This window comes from Artibeus jamaicensis, unplaced genomic scaffold (genome assembly GCF_021234435.1).
Source record: "Artibeus jamaicensis isolate MK-2021 breed Jamaican fruit bat unplaced genomic scaffold, CSHL_Jam_final contig_463, whole genome shotgun sequence".
Taxonomy (NCBI): Eukaryota; Metazoa; Chordata; class Mammalia; order Chiroptera; family Phyllostomidae; genus Artibeus; species Artibeus jamaicensis.
This window is the reverse complement of record NW_026521841.1, coordinates 46,121-71,207: the sequence shown is the minus strand read 5'-3', so window position 1 is coordinate 71,207 and position 25,087 is coordinate 46,121. Positions and strand designations below refer to the sequence as shown.

The 25,087-nt window shown below is 45.7% G+C and overlaps 1 protein-coding gene across 2 annotated transcripts in view; it reads right to left on the bottom strand.

Annotated features, from left to right (window-relative positions):
• GYPC (glycophorin C (Gerbich blood group)) overlaps positions 1–22,256 on the bottom strand; it is a 59,193-nt gene extending 36,937 nt beyond the window's left edge. For both annotated transcript variants that reach the window (XR_008391862.1, XM_037142206.2), the window contains exon 1: positions 21,990–22,256. Coding sequence is in view for 1 of the 2 variants with exons in the window: in XM_037142206.2 (XP_036998101.1) it covers positions 21,990–22,026 (37 nt within the window). In the remaining variant the exon portion in view is untranslated. The remainder of the gene's footprint in view (positions 1–21,989) is intronic.
• Positions 22,257–25,087: the final 2,831 nt, after the last annotated feature.

Sequence of the window (25,087 nt, the reverse complement as noted above, 5' to 3'; positions counted from 1 at the left end):
CATTGAGAGACATCTTTACTCTGGCAGTGAACATAACAAACCTAGTAGGGGGGTTCCTTTTGGTAATAATATATCATACACCCCCCCTTGGCTCTGTTCTGTAACACAAACACAATTTTCTATTATGTCACACTGGTGTACTAATTTGTTAAGCAAACTAAGTAACAGAGTGAAAACAGTTAACAAAAAAGATATTCACCACCTGTAAGTTTGGATCTGTTTGAGTGATGAGGATTAAGGACTCCCAGATAAGTCAGGTGGTCTAACAGGTTTTAAATAATGTTATTCTTTTTAATATGAATGCTTTTATATTGAAACAAATGAAGCTTTTAAATTTTACACCTTTCAAGTAACTATTGAATTGTGTTTTGGGAAATAGAACAACTACAGTTTTAGGTCAAGGAAGAAAAAAACCAAATTACTAAATCCAGTGCATATCTTCAGTTTATTTTCTTCTTTTTCTTTCCCTTGTCTTGTTACTTCTTCTACCATCACTACCACATTTAATATCATTAACCAAGTTTATTATTTATCTGCATGGTGAATAATGGCAATGAAGAGTCTTAAAAATCAGGTTAGAGAAGCTCAGTCTTCTCTTGTGGGCAATGAGCAGATAAAAGATTACAGAAAAAAAGGATTCTCTAGAAATTCTTAAGTAATACAGGGATGAAGAGAAGAAAAGGCTTCTCTCTTCCAAGTTTAGAAATGGACTTGCAAGCTATCCAGAATGAATCAACATGACACAATGACAGACCAACATAACTGAGGGGAGTGGACATAAGAGGCAGATATGGTTTGAATTGGGGGCTCCAGGAAGGACATCTGATAAGGCTGGAAATCTTGAAGATTAGAGAGTTTGAGGTTCTGGCAAGAGTGTAATTACAAATTGATATGTGTGATAGAAGTGATTAGGAGGGTTTGAATAATGATTTATGATGATCTATTAGTTTGTATTTAAATATAGTCAGTTATTAAATCTCTTCCATAATTATATTATTTACAGTAATTTTCAAGTCATTTACTATTAATATGTGTTTCAGATGTTCAAATTTACATAAAAATAAAGAGGTTTTTAACCATTGTGGGAGGCATTGGTGAGATAAATGGAAAGGATGAGTGAGAAGGGAATCTCAAAAGCTTCCCTTGGAGGCTTTTTAAGACTAGCAATGGTCTGTCTATGCAGAAGTCTTTGCAGCTGGGAACCTGGCCTGGGACTCAAGCAGGTGGGCTGTCTCACAGCAGCAGCACAACCTCCTACTCATGGTTCTCAGTTCTGGCTGTACATTTGAATCAGATAAGACCCTTTAGAAAACGTCCACGTCCGGGTCCCATCTTCTAGTGCTGCCAGATAAAATGATGGACACCACTTATACTTAAATTTCAGATAAACAACAACAGTTACTTTTAGTATAAGTACATTCTAAAAATTACATGTCAAAAAGCTAAAAACTATTTAGTTGTTTTTTTGTCAACTTGCTAGATAGACTGAGAGTTTCCTGGTAGGGACACACCCAGAGGGCATCACTAGGGTCTCCCAGGCCTGAGCTAAAGCCATCTTGAATCCCACATTGTCACCTCACACGTTCACATCCCACCTGTCCCACGGGAGCACTGTGTAGGTCACACAGTCTACAATTCTATTTCACATTCCACAGTTCTGGCTCCTGATGTTCCCTCTGACTGAAATGCACACTTCTGGCCCATCTGGTGAACATACACACATCAGCCCACAGTAAAACAGCCTCACCACTGGGGGATGCTTGTTCTGAACTTCTGGCAAGAGTGACCTTCTGTCACTGTGGACAGGACTCGTTAATATGCCAGAATGAAGCCTGTCATCACAGGAAAGGTGGTGGAATATTCCTCCATGTCCCAGCATTTTGCAAAGTGGCTGGCACATCTTAGGTGGTTGTCAAAAGCTTACTGAGTGGAAGCTCCTCTCAGCAGTGCAGTGAGATGCAGCAGAAAATATCATCCAGGTGAGCAGTTATAAAAGCAGGCATTTGCAGTCATTGCTAAACCAATGGACTTGAGAATCTATCAGGTGCTAGGTAGTAAAAACCACCTCCTGTGACCATCTCTCCACACACAAAGTGTTTGTTACTTACACTACTCCTGTGACTCTAATGACTATCAATGATGCTCCTTTTGATTCCAAGGAAGGGATTTGAGAAGCCCCTCTGCATGCCTTCCCCAGACACCAGCTCGGCTGAACAGCCACCTGGCTGGGCCTCCTCCCCACCCCCTCAGTCTGCCCTTTCTCAGCTTCAGCATTTGTCAGACTTGGTGGCTGGGAGAGACTCATTTCTTGCTATTTCAGGGAATAACACCTGCACATTACTGTTTTGGGTATCTGAGCCAGGAGCTGCTTTTTGGCCATGCTGCCATCCTTTCCCATAAGATCTGAGTTGCTGCCTTAGTTCTGCAGCAGGTCCTCTGAAGGCAGGACTCACTTTTGTGTACTCATCCTGTGGGTCACCTCTGGGTGGTAGCACCTTTCAGGGAAGGCTCCAGTCACTGGGCCAGGCTGCCATGTTGCTCTGCCTAACCCATCCTTGCAGAAAGTTGCTGTCTTGGCTTTGTCTGGAAGGCCATTGTCCTCTATGCATCTGTGTGCATCATAGCCTGGGCAGAGTACAGAGCTGGGAAGTTGCTGAGCTCACAGCAGGTACTTGCATCCATACTTTATATAGGAAAAGATTCAGGCTCATAGATATAATCACTTGCCAAGGACAGAGTCGAAATGTTCAAACCCCGACTTGCACCCAAGGGTCCTGCTGTGGCCCCGGCCCTGGCCTGCCTCCTAGGGTGGGGTCAAGCTGGTGATGGAATCCTGGGGGCCAGTGGTGGTGATGTGCTCTTCACCTGTGGTCTCTGTGGTGCCCTGGGCATAGCAGCTCTATTCATAGAGGCAGGGATGACCAGCCCATTTTATAGACTGGACAACTAAGGACAGAGAGGCCTAGTCACTTGCTCAGAAACAGTCTGCTAACCCAGTCTGTCCCAACCTAAAGACAGGAAGTTCAACAGTGGCCCAAGCCTAAAGGGAAAGAGTTAACTTTTGAAGGTAGAATTTCTGTCTTTAACTGGGGTGTGCATGGTGTGCAGGGTGGTGGGCAGGAAGATGAGTTATTTGATCTTCCAGTCAGAATTCCTAGGATGAAGGAAGGCAGCTGAGGGGCCAGCAAACTTTCTTTCAAACTATGTCACACTTAGACAAAACACTTCAACACCTTCTATTTCCTAGACTCAGGTCCTACCCATACAATGGGATTACTAGTGCCTCACAAGGGATTCTGTGGGGGCTTAACCACACACACACAGTCTTCAGACACTCATGAAAGGTACAGCTCCCACTGCCATGTGCAGAACCCTAAGACTTCCTGAGACCCCTTCTCCATCACCCCTCCTTGCCAAGCCTTTGTCCCCAATTGCTCCCTATTGCCTATGGCTACCAGAAGCCTGTTTTGGTGTCTAAGAAAGTAAAGAAGCTCCCTGGGTCTTACTGTCTCTATTCTCAGGGTTGGACTCTAGGGATGGGCCTAAGAAATCAGCTGGTAAGTGGCTAGGCCCCGTTCTGCTTTATCAGTATCAGGCCTACTCTGTGAAGGCACCAGGTACCTCTGCAACTCCCTGATATGAGGCTCAGCCTGCTTTCTTTACTGCAGAAGCCTTATCAGAGGCAGGGCTGGTGAAAGAGCCATTTCCATCAGTATGAACAAAGCAGAGGGGAAGAAGGCCCTCAGAAGAAATATAACGTGCTTGCACTCAGCCAAGCTGGCTACCTGCCTGTGAGGCACGGATCTGCACTCATGAGGGGCTCAGGACAAGGCACTCCATGCACCCCTCTCAGGAGCAAGTGGAGACCTTCACACATGGGTCTGAAGTTCACAGAGACCTGAGCTAAAATCAGAGGCTATTTCTCTAAGGGTGCTGACATTTGGGTTTCCTCCTCCTATGTGTGTTTGCACGCATGGTCAGGGTGGGGCTTGCAGTGCTTAAACATGAAGCCATTTGTCTCCTTAAAACTGTAGCACAAAAGCACATGGTGTCATTGGCAGGAGGACACTGGCTGCCTGTAGGTGAATCTGTTGGGTGTAGAGGTTGTAGAATGGAGTGACACGGAAGTGCAGTGCTGGTATTGTGGTTTTCTATTGGTATGGCCTTGGGACAGTTTCTGGGACATCTTTTCCAGAAACACTTGGGAACCCTATCTACTGGAGGGCCTAGACCCTCTTCTCGGCAGGTATAAAACAGCATGTACCTTCCAGTGGGCACAAGAAGAGCCACCCAGGTTCTCTGGTCCAAAGAGACCTCAGTAAATGCCAACAGCTTCTCCACCCTCTGCCCTCCCCAGTGCCAGGCTGCAGTGAGGATCCAGTGAAGTAAGTAGTGTGAACATGTGAGACTCCAAGTACAAAGAGATGCCCAGGTGGCCAAACTTCTAGCAGGGCTGCCAGGTAAAGGTAAAGAATCAGTCACTTAGTATCAACTTGATTCTCACACTGGGATCAGATTATCTGAAGAAGGAGTCACTCAGAATGAGCTACTGTGCCATTTAAGTGGCTTTGATCTCCTCACTGGACTTCCCTAGGACTTCTCATCAGACTAACCAAAGAGGTGTGTGAATTTATGGAGTAGGTGAGAGCACCTTCCCAGTTGCCAGTTCATCAGACTGGCAACTTCAGTCTGATGAACCTGACAATGCAACTTACCCTGGGGGAGTTGTGTCCATTGTCACCTCTGATGGGTGTGGGGCAGAAACTGAGGTGGTGGCATCCTGGGTTCTAACCTAAGCTATAGAAGCCTGAGCTAGTCTCTTTATCTTCCTGATTTGCAAAAAAGAAGCCTGTATTTTGGGGCTGGGCTTTCATTTTGCCAAAAAGACTAGGGGAGGCTGAGCATGGTGTGGGAGCTTCCCTCCTTTGGCAGATGGCAGGTCATACCCCAGGAGAAGCAGCCCAAGACCACCCTTGTCCACACGCTTTTCTAGTTCTCTTCATGCCTGCTGGATCAGCTCCAGCAACCCCAAGGGGAAGGCCACTGTTCCACTCTCTCTATTGGACTGGTACCCTCACCTTACATGGACCCAGAAGTGAGTGAAGGACCAATGCACATTCCTCCAGCCCATGTGTCCTCAGTCACATTTCCAGCTGCTCCCTGAGAGTTCTCAGTGTCCTGTGAACTGCAGGTGCTCACACTCATTCCCTGTAGAGCCTAGCACAGCCAGGCAGAAAAGCTTCACTCAGAAAGTAAAACTAGCCATTGTCAGAGAGGCTTTGGAAACTGCTGTGGGTGTGTGTGCGTGCACATCCACAATTAAGACAGCTTTAAGGACCAATGAGAACAATCTGGACCTTTGGTGAAGCCCCTCCTGTCCCCTTTCCCTGCATTTTAGGTACTCCTTAGGAGTCCTCCACCATCCTCTTCTTTCCATACAGCTCCCACCATAAGCCATGCTGGCCCAGGCCCTGTTCTCAGCCCCTTGCTACATAATTAGCTGAAATGCTAAAGGGCTCCTATCTTGGGGTCATGAACATTCTACAGATCATGAACAAGTGGCTTGGAGGACCCAGGACACAGGAGGATGATGGAATCCCAGCAGTTGCAACAGGTGCTAGGAGGTAGTCCCATTATGTCTCCACCACCTCACCTGTCTGACTTTATATTCTAGTTTCCACTTTCCACCCTCCTCCCCCAGCCACACTGGCCTCCTAGCTATTCCTAATCAGGCCAGGCCTATTCCTGCCTTGGGGCCTTTGCACTTGCTATGCTTTCTATCTCCTATGTCTTCTCTCAGATATACCCACATTTGGCTGCCTTTAGAGGAGACTTCTCTGGCCATGCTCTTTAAATAGCACCCCTTTCACCCCTTGGCCTTCTCCATCCCCCTTCTTGGCTTGATTAGTACTATCTGACAACTGATCATTATACTCACATATTTTGTGTCCCTCTGCCCATCCCTACTAGAACATAAGCTTCACTTTGGTTTACCCACTGTCACATTCCCAGGGCCTCAGTCAGGGCTCAATATGTGTTCATGGAATGTGACTCCTGGGCCACAAGCTTGCTGGTGCCAGTGGCAGAGGCAAAGAATAGGGCCTAGATGCAGAGACACCATGCTCAAACTCAGGACCTACCATTTTGTAACTGGTATAATGTGGTACAAACTTCTTCCTGAAACTTCATTTTCAAACCACAGAAGAGGGGCAAGGTCTCATTGGGTCAGGTGCTGTTCACCTGGCCTGACACCACTATGTGGGATGGTATGTCTTCTTGCCTGGGCCCTGGGTGAGAAGTGCTGTTCTTTGCAGGCAGGGGTGAGCTGGCTGGCATTTTTGCTGTAGGGCCAGAAAAGCCTGTCTAATGTGTGGCCATTCTTCCTACACCTGGCAGGTTGAGGTGAGGACTGTGTACTGGTCAGCAGAAGTGCCCCAAGTGCCTATATTTATAGAGAGGCTAACAAGAGGGCAAGAGAAAGAGAAGACTACAAAAGGACCCTCCCCTTGGTAGCCTGGGAAGCTCAGGTAACTGGAACTAAAGCACTTTGTGAGTGCCTGTGTTAGCCAGGTCTGACCTGAGTGGGCCTCACTGGCTGCTGCCTGGTCCCTGACCTCATCTCTGGGCCTTTTCTCTATGGCTCCCTGTCCATTCATAAAGCTGTGGTGCCCCAAAAAGAGGTGCAGTGGGGCCAGGTGGACTCCAGGCTTAGAAACTGAGCCATGAGAGATTCTCCTGTTGGTTAAGTCACATTTTTTTTTTTTTTTGGATAAAGGGTCACACAGAAAGTAGTTCAGGCTTTGTGAGCCATATATTCTTTGCAACAACTCTGTCATTGTCACATAAATACAGCCATAGACACATGTAAACAAATAGGTGAAGCTGTTTCCCAACAGAACTTTATAAATGTAGGTTACAGGCTGAATTTGGCTCATAGGCCTTAGTTGCAGGCCCTTATTTAAGTCTCTGTGTCATTGAGTCTCTCCCCTCTCAGGCTACTATTTGCTGAGTGCTTGCCCCAGAAAGGTTTGGGCCTTCACCTACCCTTTCTCATTTAAGGTGCCACTGAGTGGCTTATGTGTACCTTGAACACAGGTCTCTCGCACTCTAAATCTATACTTTCAACCCATGTGATGCTCAGCTATCAGAACACAGGCACAATGTCTACAGCCATGCCCATCTGCTACAAATTACAGCAGGGGTGTCAAACTCATTTTCAATGGGGGCCAAATCAGCCTTGCATTTGCCTTCAAAGGGCTACAATAATTTTAGGACTGTATAAATGTAACTACTCCTTAACTGTTAAGGAGTTGGAATTACATTCAGCCCTTTGAAGGCAACTGCAAGGCTAATGTGGCCCCCAGCAAAAATGAGTTTGACACCCCTGGATTACAGAGTGTAGCTGCACTTGGGGGTCACTGCATCCTAAACCCCCCATGGGTTTGGGAGGACACAAGGGTCATGGAGGCCAACATGGGTGAAGTCACATCCCAAGGAATCAACAGAGTTGATTCCTGGCCCTGGCCTCTCTGACTTCTCTGGCTGACCTCATGATCTCACAAATGGGTGTGTGGTCCTGGTACAAAGAGATTCTCCAGGGAGCCCTGAGATCCAGGCCATCTCATTCCAGAATAGGACAAATGGCTTATCCAAGTGGTCATAGCTTGGCTATACTAAAGGTCTGGTCCAGGGAGGCTGGAGGAGATTCAGGCAGTGTTTCACAGCAGCACAAAGGTCCCCAGTTGGAGGTTGTTAGTTCAGAAAAGGCATCACAAACTGAGGCTGAGAAGAATGCCACCCTTTGCTCATTTCTCCTTGGGGAGGGCCCCACTCAGGGAACTCAAAGAACTTTGAGGACCCAAAGGCAAGAGGCAGGGCAGTGAGAGGTCAGCCTCTGTCTGTCCAGACAGTAAATCTCTGTTCCGGCAGCCAAGGGGCAAGGAGGGCAAGATATGGCCAAGAACTCAAATAATTGTGCCTTGGGGCAATATAGCCTCAGCGGCAGCTTTTACCAAAAGCGCCATCGTGGGCACAGAGGGGAAAGGGCAGTAAAGAGCTGGGCAACACAGATCAAAGCCACAGGAAATATAAAGCACAGAAGTGCTGCTGAGTGGGAAACTCAGCTTCACAGGGCATCTAAACTTTGAAGGAAAACCATGAATTTCATCTGCCTTTGACAGCCATGTACTCAAAGGTATATTTTGAATTTTATCAACATTGTTTTCTCAGTGAGTGACAAGCATTATTTCACTCAAATGAGTTGTTTCAAAATAATGTTCCAGAGTTCTTTTTAAAAACTCCTCAGTTCTTAATAGCAAATGATCTAGGGGTAATCACCAACACCTGGCATAAATAAACGTGGTTACAAACCTAATTTGAACAAATTTCCCTCACTTTTCCTGTGAAGGAAAACTCTGTTCTGCTTTGAAACATCCTATTTCCTACACATGTAAAAGGTGGAGTGTGCAGAGGTTAAGAGATGGCCAAAGGCTGGACCAGCTGGGCTCAAATCACAGCCCTGCCATTCACAACCAAGTCCTGGGTCCTGAAGACAGGGATAGGGAGTATGGCTGACAGCGAGTGACTGCCACTGACTCCCATTTCCTTGGCACCTGTGACAAGCTCACCAACCCTGTCTGAAGCAGGTACCTACCTGTACCTGTACACCAGTCTTCCTATTTTTGTATCCTTGCCACTCGTTTCTACTTAAGTCATTCCCTGGAGCTAGGGCATTCCCAACAACAGCACTGATCACTGATAGCTTCTTCAAGCACAAAATCTTAGTCCAACAAGACAAAAATATATTTGCAAAGAAAAAATTCATTATAATTTAGGATTGGTGATTAATGTGAACTAATATTAGGTCTCAATTTACATTTGGGAGTTATATTACTTGATGTTCTTTATACATGTGAATGTCTAGTTAGCTTTTTCAGTGAATAATCACAAGACATGGGCATTTCACCCTGAAATCTGAAATTGTTTAATAAAAAATTTCTCATTAGGAGGACTGGATGCATTTTACTCATATCATGGTGTGTTTTTTGGTGCCTTGAGAGCCCAGCAATACTTTGAAGGCAGGATCCCATTGTATGATTTGTCTCCTCCTTAATCCATAGGACAGGGGACAAGAGGGACACACCATAACACTATGCCTTTCTATTGGTGAATCAGGGATATATATAGTGGTTAGTAACCGTTTGTAGATAAATGGTTTAATAATAAAATTTTCCATCCAGTTTCCTTCCCAACTATTTAGATTTTCTTCACAGAGTCTGGGGGTTCCCAAAGTTTTATAAGACCTGTCTCATGGAATTAACTGGTAAAGTGATTGACAGCTGGGTGTACCTTGCAGTCTGGTGATTGGCAGCTTCATCACAACAATGTACCTGCTCATGCATCACACCTTATGCAAAATTTTTTGGTGAAACATCAAATCAACCAGGTGACTCAGCCTCCCTATAGTCCATATTTGGTGTCCTGGGACTTCTGGCTTTTCCAAAATCTAAAATCACCTTTGAAAGGGAGGAGATTTCAGACCACCGATGAGATTCAGGAAAATACGATGGGGCAGCTGATGGCAAGAAAACATTTAACCACAGATATGTCTAGTATGAAAGAATCCTCTGAGATCCAAGCCCCAGAGTGCCATCACTGACAACAAAACAAATAGTGATTGGGCACCAGTTAACCATTCCCAAAGGTACCAGGCAGGAATTTGCAAACTTGGTAACATGAAGCCCTCAGTGTCCAGAGACAATATTAGAGAGAGCCATCAGAAGGGAACCTTGGAGTGGGTAACCAGGCCCCTCATCTCCAGCCAACTGCATCAGACAAGCTTTTATTTCATGCATTTTCAGACTTTATCCAATAGTTTATTTTGTAGAAATGTCATTTCTACAAAAATAAACATTTTTGATTAAAATAATTGCAGGGGAAATTTGTACCTGTGACACCATTTTTTTGTGTTTGCTTTTTGGAGTGGGGACCCCAGGTGGGAAGCTACTTCTTTTGGACATTCAGGAATACATGGTCTTTTCCCCACAACCTCTCCAGCATTTGTTGTTTGTTGCTTTGTTCACGATGGCCATTCTGACTGGTGTAAAGTGGTATCTCATTGTGGTTTTAATTTGCACGTCTCTGATAGCTAGTGATATTGAGCATCTTTTCATGTCTCTGGATCCTTTGTATGTCCTCCTTGGAGAAGTGTCAGTTCAAGCATTATGCTGAGTGAAATAAGCCAGGTGGTGAAAGACAAATACCATATGAGCTCACCTTTAACAGGAACCTAAACAACAAAAAAACAAGCAAGCAAGCAAAATATAACCAAAGACACTGAAATACAGAACAGGCTGACAGGCACCACAGGGGAGAGGGGCTGGAATTTCAGGGGAAAAGGGGAAGGATTCACAAGAACAAGTATAAAGGACACATGGACAAAAACTAACAGGGGTGGAAATGGGAGGGAGGTGGGGAGCACTGGGGGAGGGTGGGCTGGGATGGAAATAAAAGACAGAAAACTGTATTTGAACAATAAACAAACAAACAAACAAACAAACAAACAAAAAGAATACACGGTCTTCATTCCAGAGGCAGAGAGCAGTATTATTCACATCTGAGCCAGGTGTTGCCACTGGTCTGGAGGACCAAATGGTTCTGAATGATGTTTTGACTATTTTTGCCTCCAATGTTCTTGGTTTTTTCTCCTCATCCCCCATTTGTGCATATGTGTGTGTGCTTGTGCACATGTGTGTATATGTATGTGTGGTGTATGAGGCCTGCTCAGAAAGTATCAAGCCATGTAATATGAAAAATAGAGACATTTATTGAAGAAGATACAAGATACAAGAAATACTATACAAAGGACAATGATACCTCAGTCCCCTTCAAAGTAGGTACCTTGGGACCTCACACAGTTCTCCCAATTGCCATCATCTGCCCTGTTGTATTTTCTTGAATCTCATCAATGGTTTGTATTTTCCTGAATCTCATCTATTGCTCTTCCCTTTTAAAGGTGATTTTAGTTTTTGGAAAAGCCAGAAGTCCCAGGGCACCAAATCTGGGTTGTAGGGGAGTTGCGTCACCTGGTTGATTTGATGTTTCACCAAAAAACTCTGCATGAGATGTGATGTATGAGCAGGCATGCTGTTGTGATGGGGCTGCCAATCACCAGTTGCCCATAGCTGTGGCCTTCTGAATTATCTGAATAGTTTCCACAGAGGAGTGTTCAAGAGTAATGCAAAATTTGGTGCAGATTCATTGCTTTACTCACTCAGTCATTTTGAATGTGACGGCCACATAGTACACATGCTCACTCAGTGGTGTCTACTGCCCCCACTGACTATTATAGTGAAGTTGTCATTGTTCCTGCAGCACATTCCAGTCCACTCTCCTTGACTGCTAGGTAATGTTGGTGTTACACAAACTGTTTTGGTCATATTAACCATGGCTGGACTTTTCCAGAGAGACCCTGTATATGTGAGTGCCTCTGTATGTGTGTGTGTGGGGGGCAAGGAGGGAAGGGTGAAGTACAGGGTAATGTAAGGTTAGTCAGTTTCTTCCTTTTGGTGACCTGCAGTCCTAGCATCTTCAATATCACCCCATCCTGTCTGCCACTTAAGAACCTGATGACTGAGTTTCTGTGGTGGAAACAGTGTACTTCAAATGTTACCAGAGATCTGTGTCCCAGTCTTGTCCATCTCCTATACCTGACTGTGAATTCTTACAAGGCATATAACTTGTCTGAACTTCACTTTATTTCCCAGTCAAAAAGGGAGACAGTAGCTCTTGAGTGAAGAAAGAAAACAGATTTTAAAGTGCCTGGTAAAGTATAACATACATTGAAGTAAGGGTCCCATGGCCTATGAGATTTCAACAAAGCTTCCAGTCCAGGGGTGACTCTGTAGTGGAGGCATTCCAAGAACTGGTGGGAGAATTATTCTCTGTGGTGACCCTGTGGTGACCTTAAGAGGCAGCTGCTCACTGCTTACCCAGGGGAAGGTGGGAGTGTGTGTGGGCTGGCCTGGGCTGGCAGAACTGAAACAGTCACAACTGGCCCTTATGTGGTTCTGTGAGCATCTCATTAGCAGCTGCTAAGCCAACAGGTGGGGGTTGGTGGAGGGGTGGGCAGAGCCAGCACAAGTTGCCAGGGTGGGGTGGATAAAGAAAGGCTTTTTCTTCTGAGGTGAAGAGAGTGACCTCGGGGACACATGGAGCTGGGCAGAAACGACAGGGGTCATGGTAAGTTCCTCCCATCACAGTGGCTGCCTTGTCCCAGAAATGGAGGGACACACCTTGCCCAAGGCTGGACAACGCCATTGATGCACAATGAGGCCCTGGGGAAATAATCTCTTTGAACCTCAGTTTCCATGTTTCTAAACTGGCATTGATAATATCACATCCATGTACCACATAGATCCTGGCAGGTGTGAAGTAGCAGGGAGTGGGCACTGGCCAAGTATTATGCATCAGCCTGACCTTTATGCCTGTGCTAAGATCCATATCAGCACCTCTGTGCCCCAATCCAGAGTAGTCAGTGCAGCTCCAACAGGCTCTTTGTGGCTCCTTCTGGATGCCTCCCTGGGTGGCCCCTTTACACTGAGGTCCCCATCTTTATCTCTGCCCAGATCTCCCACTGAACAGCCTTCTAGCTGTCACCTGGCAGTCCCTTCAGTAACTAAGAGTCACCTTGCTCTTGAAAGAATCTTCTTGATCTTGTATGCATAATTCTATAAGGAACATTAATATCTTCTACAGTAATAAAACAGGACAAAGAAAATTTACTTTTAAACTTTTAAGTAAAGAGCAGCTCCATTTCCTAGCTTAAAAAGTCAAGAAAGTGAGAGAAAGGTCGAGATGGAGATAGAGTCAGAGATAGAGACATGGTTATAGACAGAGACAGAGATAGAGACAGAAAGAGGGAGTCCTAGGTATCCTCAAGCATTTACTTTGATTTTGTGAATCTTCCCAGGGCAAAGGTCAAGGCAGGAACAAGAGCAGCCACGGCATCTGCCAAGCCCAGGGGTCCTAGTGAATTGGGCAGGACTGCCAGGGAAGGAGTGTGAGAATTTGAGGTAGGGCAGCCATGCAGAGGAGCATCAGAGCACCAGGAGCAGAGGAGAGTAGGGTGGGGAGATTGACAGTTTGGGGACCAACAGGCATCCAGCTCTTTGGACTTGAATGGGCAGAGAAAGGGCTGCAGTATGACCTTCATCAGCCTAGATGCTTTGCCTTCATGGGTCCCTTCTCCCCCCAAATATCAAAAATTGTTTTTTATAGTGGCATTGGTATAAAGACAAATGTAATATTTAGTATTAAAAGTTTTCTTTTTTCCTTTCAAGTGTAAAAGAAACATTTGTGTGGATCTCTAAAAGCATGTAGAGCATTGTGCCTAGTGTGCACACTGAGCCTGGCTGCGCCCATCCTAGAAAAACCTACATGCACATGAGCAGGCAGAGACAGCTGTGGCTCTCTGCAAGTCACATTACCTCTCGAGTTTCAGTATTATTACATGTAAAATGGAGATAAAAATACCTCCCATGGGGTTGCTCAGGATGAAATGAGATAATATTCACAATGAAGATTTGAGTCAGTCACCAAAAGAGGAGAGTGGGTCAGGGTAATTTATAGAATTTGTAGAAAAGAAAAAAAGAGATTGGGAAATTAAAGAAAAATAAAAATGGACTACTCCAGATTTCTAGCCATAGCTGAAATTAATTCACTAAAATGAGAACTTCAGGGTGGCAATTCAAATGACAAGTCAGTCCCAGGGCACAGTCACAGGAAGCATGGCCTTACCCCGAAGAAGCTTAGGCTGAGGTGCAGGCAGGGAAGGGAGGAGAAGAGACTCTTACAAGAGAGGGGGGGCCAGCTTTAAAGAGCCCCTGAGAGAGCCTCTGAGAGATTCCCTGCTATAAACCAATGGAAGTCCCTGGGAGAGTCCCTGCTCTTGGTCAGTGGCAGTCCCTGAGAGAGTCTCTGCTCTTGGTCAATGGCAGTACCAAGGAAAAGAAAACATGACCATGAGAGAAGACATAGAAAGGTAGAGTGCATGAGGGTCTGGTGGAAAGGGAAGGGGGTGCCACATGTGCACAGGAAAGGGCACACAAGGACCACTGGACAGGAAGAGGCCAGTGGGCTGAAGAACCAAGGGGAGCTCCAGAGGTCAGTATAAGGTCACTGAGTGGTAGGGTCTTACAATGGGTTGGGAGGGGATTCAGGTGCATCTGGGACCAATAATACTATCTATGTAGATCAGGCTTTGTGTACACTGGTTGGAAATTCACATTCCTTTGTTCATCATTCATTCAGTGTTTTCAAAGAGTCTTCTCTTCCCCATGAAGAACAAGACAGTGGGACCCCTTTTGATAAGAGGCTGGTGTTCAGGTAAGGCTGGGGGGACAAGGATGGCCCACTCGTGGTATCACACAAAAGAAACTGCTGCTGAGCCTTCATCTGTTTTCTGGGCTGCTCTGCATATATTGCACCCAATTTCTGATAGAAACAGAGGAGACAGGAATGTTGGAGGCAGCTCTCCATTTACCCAATTTACCCAATGAAGACTAGCTATAGAATTTATGGGGCCAAGTGAAAAATGAAAATGTAGGGCCCCTTGTTGAAAACTTAAGAATTTTAAGATGGCAATAGCACAGTATTAAAGATAGTGAGTATGGGCCCTTCATCACATGCCCATGGAACCAGCCCTATCCTGGACAATGAACTGAGGGTCAAAGAGGCCAGGAATGTGTTCAAGGCCAAAGCCAGGTTAGTATGTGTCTACATTCAAACCCAAATTATTGAACTGTAAACCTGGTTGTTAATCACCTCCTTATCACTAACAAATTGATGCAAAGTGTATTTGGACTAAATTGTTGGGAACCGCTCTGCCTGGTTTCAGGAGTTGTAACTGCCCCCCATGGATAAGTCTGAGTGAATGACCTCCTGAATGTGAGTCACTAGGAGACAAAGCTTGTCTCTCACAGCAAGTGCTGCCTCTGCTTCATCCCCCTGCCCCCAATGCATGGTTGGATAGTCTATGACGGGTACAACCCCTCAGAGGAGGGGCAACCTAAGCCAGACACGATCACTTGGGAGGCCATCATGAAAGGACTTGGGGGGCTGCAACAAAGAGGGAGTGATGGACCCTTGCCCCCTGGCTATTCTGACATAGCCTGAGTCCCCATGATTTCTGGGAGAAGTGTTTCCTGGCTCTAATCCACTTAAGCCTGAAAACCTGTGATGGGGGAGGCAGTTCAGCCTCTTGCTGGCTAGAGCAGGATCCGGGGTGGTTGGGCATAAGAAAGAATTCCTAAAAGTCCTGTGAAGCCTACTTTGGTAAGTGCTTTCATTCATATGATAAAGGTCTGAGCAGGAAATGAGTATGTCTCCCAAAGTTTCTACAACCCCCTTTTCAGACAGACACTGACTCAGACTAAGCCCTCAGATTTTTTTGAAGTTATGGAGGCGAATGAAAGGGGGAATAGAACAACTGTAACAGCATAATCAATAAAAAAAAATTAAAAGAAAAAAAAGAAATGTTATCTACTGTTTGATCCTTGCCTCCTGTATTCCTGTGTATTACAATCCAATAAAAGCTGTTGAGGAAGGGGCTCTTGGCCCTTCTCCTCTGAGAGACTGGCCGCCTCTCCTCCCCAAGCAGATCATGTCTTGTTAGTGTTACTTTAATCTGTGGCAGATGGGGGGACTTGCTGGCAAAGTTGCCCCCACACTAAAGGGCTCAAAAATATACAGAAGAGGAACCTGAACTGGAGGTCTCTACTTGTTAAAGGCCATGTTTAATGTTCTAGAGACAGTATTTGACAAACATCTCAAGAGAAAGTGCCACTTCATAGCCGGTGGACTTTGCTGCCTGGTGAACACAGAAGCCACCACAGACTAGGGTCCAACACAAAAGGTGGGCATAAATGCTTTATCTGGTTTTGATCTAGCAACCATAATATCTTTTCCTTTAAGGTTCTGTTGAGAATACATGAGCCTACAGCTATTTATAAAATGTGAAAATTCTCATTTCCAGGGTCCAAGGGGAAAAATGGCAGGGTCCTGGGGCCTAGGGCCAGCAGGCAGCTGCACAGTTGAATGCCTCGTAAGAACATAAGAACATGCATTTGTGTTCAGGAGAAGGGGGGCAAGGGCTTCTGGCTGCGCTCTCTGAAACTGATGTGCCAGTGGTACACCTCATCTGAAGCAGAGATAAAATACCTCCATCAGGGTGTGACAGGTGCAGTGAGATAAGTGGGCAACCTTACTTTAGTCTCACCCCTCATAAGCACCTCTGTTTTGGCAATAAGAAAAGGGACATGTAAATTTAACTTATAGGAGTTTGCTAGAGAAGCAGAAACAAGATGGAATATATAACAAAGTGCCATAGAGTTAGTCATCATAGTTGTTTTAAATTTTATCGAATAATTCTAACATCCCTGCTATGCCTGTTTCTGAGGCTTGCTCTGTCCCTTTGCACTGTATTTTTTTTTGCATTTGGTATGCTTTGAAAGTTTTTTGACAACTAGAGAAATTAACTGCTGTGTTATGGTGAAGAGATGGGGTTGGGGAGACACTCCATAGTCCTGTCACCAGGTCTGTATTTAGTGAGTCTGTGCCTCTGCACTGTGAACTTCTCAGTTTTCGTCTCTCCTCTTATGTGGAACAGGTGGCTAGAGGGAGCTGGAGTCAGGCATTTCTCTTCTCCTGGGTCCATTAGGGTCTAGTGATAACCCAGCAGGTTAGGCTCTGGTTCACTAGATTCTCTGAGGGCAAGGCTGATTGAGAACAGCTGCTCTGGCACAATTCTAAATTGTTCCTTTCCCCTCCTCCTGCTAGAAGCTGGCGTGGAGCATAAGGGACGTGTTTTTCTCTGATATATATTGTGGGAACCTGGTGGAGCTCCACTAGGTAAATCTCGCAATATTGTGGAGCCATGTGCCCCACATGACTGAGTTTCCTGGAGTCTTAATGCTCAGAGTTGTCCACAATGAGCCTCCCAGAATTTGTTAATATTAAAAAACCATTATGAGAGGTGGTAAAGATGTCTGGTCAGAGGAAGAGTAAGGCTTCAGAGTGAGACAGGTGGCAGCAAGTCCTGCTCAGCCACTTTCCCCAGGCAGGGCAGGCCCATCTGCTCAGGCCCAGTGGTACATCTGTGAGGTGGTGATAACCACTAAGGCGCTGTGGCTGCAGGGTTGGGTGCAGGGAGTGGTGCAGAGGCCATGCTGAACCTGTCCCACCAGTGATGGACTCAGTGTTCTGGGCTCCATCTCTCATTAGCATGGGAGGAAACTGGCTCTTGCCAGCACCTGCCATTTGCACACTAACATTTGTTCTTGAAGAATGTACAAAAATGAACATTCATAATAACTAAGGGCAGGAGCCACTATTTCCTCAGAAGTTCAGATTACACAAGAATCTAAATGACATCTTAAGCAAAGTTGGGGCTGGTGAGGGAGGCAGGGAAGAGGGGCAGGGAGGGAGAACATGAAATAGGACTTAATGCTGAGTGGGAAGGAGGGCTAGGTGGTGACTGCTGGGGCCCATCAGCCATGTTTGTAGAATCCATTTTGGTTTGACTTTCTGTCTGTTTCAATTTATTATTTACTAACCTCCACGAATGTGCTAAGTTCTAGACTAGGCGCCATTGAAGATATGGTTTCTAAAAGGTACTCTGGCAATTTGAATGGACATAGGCCTGGGAGCTTTGGCCTTTAGGTCACCTCTGCAGTCATCCATTCATTTCCAAGTCACTTCCTGAGCACCAGTCTGGGCCAGTCTGCACGCAGGAGGGAGGGAGGTCATAGAGACCCTTGGAAGGTCTGAATCTTGTGAAGGGGGCAGACCTAGGAATCTGTCAGGGCTCAAAAGTGTCCCCAGGACCATGGTGGGTGGTTTTCTAGTGTCAGAAGGGCCCAAGGAAGTGGGAGTGCATAAGCTAGGCCTAAACTGACAAGCAGGTGTGAGCCAGGAACACAGTGTATGTGTGCATGTGTATGGGGGTGGGGAGGGTTAAGCAGGCAGTTGTGAGAGTAAAGCTGGAGAAGCAGGACAGTGCAGACATGAGGAGGAACTGTGAGAGGAGGCTCCAGGCGCAGCCTGAGCTGGCTGTGCAAGGCAGAGTGGAAAGCTGCAGCTGGTCAGATGTGGGCCAGGCCTAACCACGAGAGAGAGTGATGGCTGGTAGTGGTGAACCGAAGGACCACAGGACTGGGTGAAAAGCCATGAGTTATTTGTCAGGTTCTGAGTGTATGTGCCACACACAACCCCTCTGAGTGCAAAGCTAGAGCAGAGATGTCCCAGGTGCAGATCTCACAGTGGGAGGATAGGAGAAAGCCTCACCTGGTACACAAGGACAGGGACAGCAGGTCCACATGTAACCTGTGGCCCTCTCAGCTTGGCCTCTCTAGCTCTGGTGTTTGCAACCTGTTTCCACAGCCTGGCTGATGCTTCAGAACTTGGGAACCCTGGAGTAAGGTCATCCCCCTGAGTGTTTCATCTGCAAAACAGCTAAGAAAATGCCCATGAGACAAGGCTGTGGAGGGGGACCAGGGCAAGGCCCACCACAGGGCTTCACATATAGGTGCTGCTGCTGTCATTTTTGCTACATTTTCAAAAACAAAATAGCAGCTGTCTACAAGAGAAAGAAATCACCAGCACCTGCAGGCTGGGTTTTCACTGATAAGGTCAGTTAACAACAGCCAGAGATGCCACTATTTCTGGGCATGGTGCCAAGCCTTTATCCTCATATGATTCCTGTGAAGCAGCTGTTATTACTCCCACTTACAAATGAGAAAACTGAGGCTTTGAGGTATTGTATACCTTCCCAAAGACAGTAAGTGTTGGAGGTGGGACCAAACCCAGGGTTATTCCACAGCATGTGTGGGACTAGGGTCCCTCCTCTGTCTCTAGCTTGCCATGGGAGGGAGGACACATCATTTTCTGGGGCGTGTTTCCCATAAGAGGCAGGCACCTGACAGGAAATGGACAAAGGCCAGAAAGAGGTACTTTCCCAGAAAAAGAACTACATTATCTTCTAGAGCTGCACAAATCTGCCCAGCCTCACTCATAGCTATAGAGGTACAGTCAAAAGTGACAAGGTGTTTTACTCATCAGGTTGGCCAAGATAAAAACTAAACAGTGTGATCAAGAATGTGGGGAAAGAGCAACTTTTATGGGCTACTGGTGTTAGTAATCATGCGACCTTTTGGAGGGAGATTTTTCAGTATCTACTAACATTCTGAAGGTGCACATTCTTTGTTCCAGAAATTAAATTCTGAGGGGAATTTATCCTAAAAGTATTTGTACACATGCATGTAAAATTTTTCTTACAGGGGTTGTCATGTTAGTACTGTGTCTGGTAAGAAAAGAATCAAATAAAGACTGTATACAACCTAAATGCCCATTTGAGTAGAAACTGGTATAATCTTTACAATATATTCTTAAGGAAAAAGCAAGATGAAGTAAAATACATAAAATAAGTTTCATTTTGTAAAATAAAATGTAATTGTATATACATACAATACTTCTAGAAGGATTCTCATAAGTCAATAAAGTACCTGCCCTTGAGGAGGGCAGAAGGTGTCTTCCTCTTCCCTATTACTAACTCTTCATTCATTGTTCAAATTTGTTTGTTTTTGTTTTTAGCTCATGCCTATTGGGCCCATTGTGTTTGCTTAATTTCAAGAAGATGTTTCATCTGGGGTCTCAGAAGGGTATCTGCCACCCAAAGAGACAAACACACTTGACTTGTCAACCTCCCCTTGCTTGACTGGTGAAGGGCCTCTTCCCACTCTGTGTAGATGGGCTGATGTGTTCCTACTACAAACATAGAGTGCCTCTTACCTCCCCATACCTCTGTTTCCCAGGTATGCTGCAAGTCCCAGAAATAACTGCCCAGACATGGCACCACTGGAAAGGCCCAGATACTACTGACTGTGCCAATGCTACTCCACCAATACCTGTAGAGGTTGAGCAGTGTCTCAGATGGAATTCCATTTGGCACTTGATGCAATCCTTTCTGCTCTGTCAGAGGCAGCAGATTCTATATAAGGCTGCCAAAGCTGGCCCTAAAGTGAGCATTGCTCTTTTATCCAAGGGCAAGGCAATGGATGTATATAACTCATTGCAGTAACTATAGCCTTTGGACTTATGGGGGCCTAGCTGCATAGGGCAGGCCTGGTCTAGGTGGGGAGCAGTGGGTCCTCTCCATTCTAATCTCCGGTTCTGATGAACAGTAATATAAACTGAAACATCCCGCCTGAGTTAGCAGAGAGAAATAGGGCCTCATGGTTCTCCCACAATAGAGAGATTTATTCATCCTGCCATAAATCAAGTCCTAAGGGTAATCTGGAATGGTGTGCAAGTAGGGGCTGTATCCCCATTAGTTTCAGCAGGGTGGTGTTTTCGGTCATTAAATCCCAGAGAACTGCTGGGGGAGGGAGCAGGGGCAAGGTTCTGGGGATGGCAAGGCTGGCCCAACCAGACAGGGAATGTGGGCAGGCCTGAACTCTCTCAGCACCTGAACTGGAATGCTTACAGTGGTTCTGTCTCATCAACCCTACCACCCCACCCAACACACATACCTGAGCTCAGTAGTGTTTTGACTCACACACAGTAATAGACACACATGTAAACACATTAGCACACATGAAATAACAGATCCGCAGTCTCATGTAAAACAGAGATGCCTAACATTTAACTCACACCTAGTATGTGTCTATCTCTGTACTGACCTATTTTCACACACTGAATTCTCACAACCCAAAGTGGAATACTTTATAATCCCGTTTCGCAGCAGATAAAATTGCTGCTAAGAAGGCTTGCCTCAGTCCTTGCCTAATAAGTGGCATACATGATCCCAATATAAGCAGCTAGGCCCCCAATCTGTGACTCCAGTCTGCATACCCAGACCCAGTGAGCCAGGCAGGTACACAAGAAGGCACATAGTACACAGACACAGGCCTAGCCACAAGCATGCACTTGGAGTTCACCCCCAGGGCATCACAAGAGCCCGAGTTGGGTTTTAAAGACCTAAAAGGAGTTGGTGTCACCAATACCCATATCCTTACATATTAATTATCTAACATGATTGTATTTTCGAATCAGAATGTCTATCCTCTCATTGTTTCTGATGATATAACCAGGGTGGAGGTTAAGAAGGATAAACATTCATTTCTTTACGAATACAGTTTTAGTTTTTGATTGCAAAGCCCAGAAGAGGGGGTGGAAGGTCCCAGCAATGTTTCTGAACAGCCTCCCAATGAATCTCAGGGTGTATAATTTCCTATCAGCAACAAAAAGTGCGTGCACATTCCTAAAAGAAACAGCATAAAGAATGACCGACTATCTGTGCGTCCCTTCCCAAATCCAGCCGGCCTGAGAGCAAGCACAGGGATAGTGGAGTTGACTTGGAGTTTTCTCTAAAGCACCCCTTGTCCCCTGCATCAGCTTCTGTCGTTGTTTACTGTCTGCTTAACGCTCTACCTCTCCTTTACTTCTTCTTTTAGTAAAAGTTCTTGCCACAGATACTTTTCAACCAGTGCGAAAAAAAAAAAAAAAAAGCAGCGAGCAGACGTTATAGCTGAGGTGCACGGAAGCCCCTCCTGGCCCACGGGGTACAATCCGCGAGAAAAGTTCTGGGAATGCAGTGGGGATGGGGGGCACGTTGCCCCAGGCGTCAGGGTGGGTGGCTAGGGAGGTGCAGGGGCGGTGCAGAGCCCGCACGCTGGTGTTGGGAGCTCTCAGCACTGTTCTAGGGTTAGGAGTGGGGGTGGGGCAGGGACCCAACGGGACCGGACAGAGACTCCACGGGACCTAGGTGCCTTGAGCCCTGGGAAGGCTCATGTGTTCTGGACTGAACCCGGGGCAGATCAGCCACAGAGGCAAGGCACGGCCAGAGTCCCGTGTCCTCAGCTCCTCTTCCCCTGTTGGCACCGGGTAGAGTTGGTCCCGGATCCCGCGGACCCCTGCCCAAGGTGACTACTCACGGTGGTCGTTAGGCCAAGGGGTGGTGTAGTTGTTCATCGTGGATGGGACAGGGCGCGGCAGGTCGCAGCGGAGGAGCCCAGCAGAGCTGTGCGAGTGTCTCAGGGGCCTGGTCCCGACCCGCTCACCAGGCAGAGGAAGCGGCCTTTGGGTCACACTCCTCTGCGCGGGACGAGGGGAGGGGCTCCGGCCCAAGATAGGCAGACTTCATTTATTTATTTATTTGTGTGTGTGTGTGTGCAGACTTGGCTGGTGGGGTTTCCACCCTGTTTAAGCATGCGCGCGCGCGCGCACACACACACACACACACACACACACACACACACACACACACACACACACACACATTTCTGAACTCTTCCCTGCTCTAACTTTCCTGAACGAGAGTCACATTTGTCTGTTTCTGTGTCCGCCTGCAGCTACCAGATACAGAGGTTGTGGCTGAGAATTCCCCTGTGTAGACTGAAAAAATCCCGATGTGACACAAGGGCCTACCAGGACAGTGTCTGGGACAGTGATCAAGTAGAGACAGACCCGAGTTTGAATTTTAGCTGGTTGCTCTGTTACTCAAATGGTGTGGCCTCTCACAGCTGAGGGTATTTGTGGCCAGGAAGAGTTCCTGCTTTGATGGCCCTTCAGGGGTGCTCTCCCAATTCACGGGCTAATGTTTGGGAAATACTCTTAGAAAAAAAAAGGATTGCTGAACAAAGGCCATGTGCTTTATTTGGATGACTTTTGTCTGAGGCTTCTAGTCAGAGTGAAAGTTTGTGGAGAATTCACTTTACTTAGACAATGAAACACTGTATTTGGATTTTGACACACTCATTTGTTTAATGAAGTCTACCAACATCCCCCACAAAAAATGTAGTGTTAAATGTAGCAGTATATTCTCCTGCCCCCAAAGAAAGGAAGGGAGTTTAGATTATGTCATCCTCATATTAAATCTCAGCCCCAGGGGACACCCCGTACTTCTTACTTCTGATGTCTGATCTTCCTGTGGAAATTTCCATTGTGGTTTATCCACCAGCCCTCAGTCCATTGCTGGGAACACCCCCAGCCCTCTTCTGCAATCCTGGGGTGGCTTTCCAGCTGTCTCCACAAGGTATATGCCTGTGGGAGTACCATCCATATTGAATACAGCAGGAGGCTGCCCACTGGAGGTGTGAGGTACAGATAACCTGCCCAGCTTCACTTGGGTTGGACCAACTCCAGGCATCTTTAATAGGACTGTGGACACAGTCCATAATGTGAGGTTTTCCCATCTGACACAGTGGAAAAGTATTCATAATGCTCTTTAGTTCGTTCTATAATGGAAAACCTCACATTGTTTATGAGTCTTTAGTGAAACTTACATGCTAGTCATGTACATATTGACTTCAAGTGAACTATTTGCAGAATGCCTCTGGTGAGGTTTGGACACTTTTGATTTCCATATAGAGGAGTCTTGATTTCCTCATATATCACATGGAGACAAGAACACTTACATTCCAGAGTTTTACAGAGCAATGTCTCTAAAATAGCAGTGGGGTAGACAAGGCATTTTATAGAATCTAGCAATGATTACTGCAGTAGTTTAACATATTGTTTTGTCATACATCTAAGTCTGTGCTGGATAACAGTATCCTCTGTGTCAGAGTTCATAAATTAAACAACTTCAGGTATTTGGCTTGCAGCTGAAGAATTAGAAGGAAGCCAAGACCCACTAGATGACCAAGAACAAGTCCCCAGGTGATCACAACTTACTGTGGGTGGACTTCTCAGAGGCTCACTTACAGCCCATTAGCTTTTAGACATAATCATAAGACATTTGCTCATTTAGTTTCGTGGGCCAGGACAGGTTAAATAGCACTAAAATATAGTAAGAATTCCTTAGACAGAAGAAGCCAAAAACCAAATCAACTAACTACATAACCAAAGTATAAAGCTTGATGAACTATGAAGTTCAGATATAAAAGCAAAGTAGTATTTGCTATACAACTAAAGCATCTGGGCTCCAGCCATGAGTGGAGGGTGTGATGGCATCAGGATAGTCAAGGAGTGAAGGCTTCGGGGTTTCATCTGGGTTTGTGTCTTCACTGTCTTATAGCTGGGTAACCTTCAGCATTTTACTTAACTTCTCTAAGCCTCAATTTTTTAATCTTATCAAATTGGAACAATCTGCAAAGTTAGGTTGTAATGAGTAATACTATATAGTGAATAGTTAATAGGATAATGCAATGTCTTATCTAGCACATTGGAGTTAACGATATTATGATACTGGTCCCCTTTGTCCTTAGGGCACTCTTGGTTTATAGTAAGGACCTCAGGCCATTCTGAAAACATCTGTAAATGATGTGTAATGAATAGTTGCTTAGCTAGCAGGAAAATGCTTGATATATTTTAGAAAATTTAACTACAGAAGTGTCTGGTTTTACAGAAATGAGGACTATTTTTAAAAGGTAAAATAATTATATGAAAAAATTAAATTATATTTTTCTGACATAAGTCACAGAAATATATTATTAGTGCCTCAGTTTGTTGCATATTTATAACAGAGTAGAAAGAACGCAGCTATATCTTCTAACAATAAAACAGTTCTTATTTAATTCCCATAAAAAATACCCTCCAAGAGGGTGTTGTCAAGACCCATTTTTGAAAGGGAGGAAACTGAGGTTGGGCTGTGCAGTTAGGATTGAGACTCAGTGCTGGCAAGCTCTGGTGTGCATAGGATTCTGCTGAAATAAGCTGCTGAGCCCTCCAAGGGGTAAGAGGGTGTGGTGGAGTCTGAGGTGAACTGTCTCCTCCTTTCTAGCACTATGGGAGGGGGGCACAGGGGATGCCCTTGAGAGAGGATCCCAGTCTTCCTTGTCCCCACTGAAAACTGTCATACTCAGTGCTGCCCCTTATTGGGAGGGGCCTTTGTCTTTTGGCTGTGAGATCTTACAGGCTGAGGTGGGCACATTTTATTTGGATTCTCTAAATTTTTTGCCCTTTATCAAAGTAATAGATGCTCTTTGTGTAAAAATTCTCTCCACTCAATAGTGGAGAGAAAAAAAAACCCAAATTGCTCATAATTTCTAGCACATTAAGGTATGTTTATGTTGAGCTGTTTTATGCATTT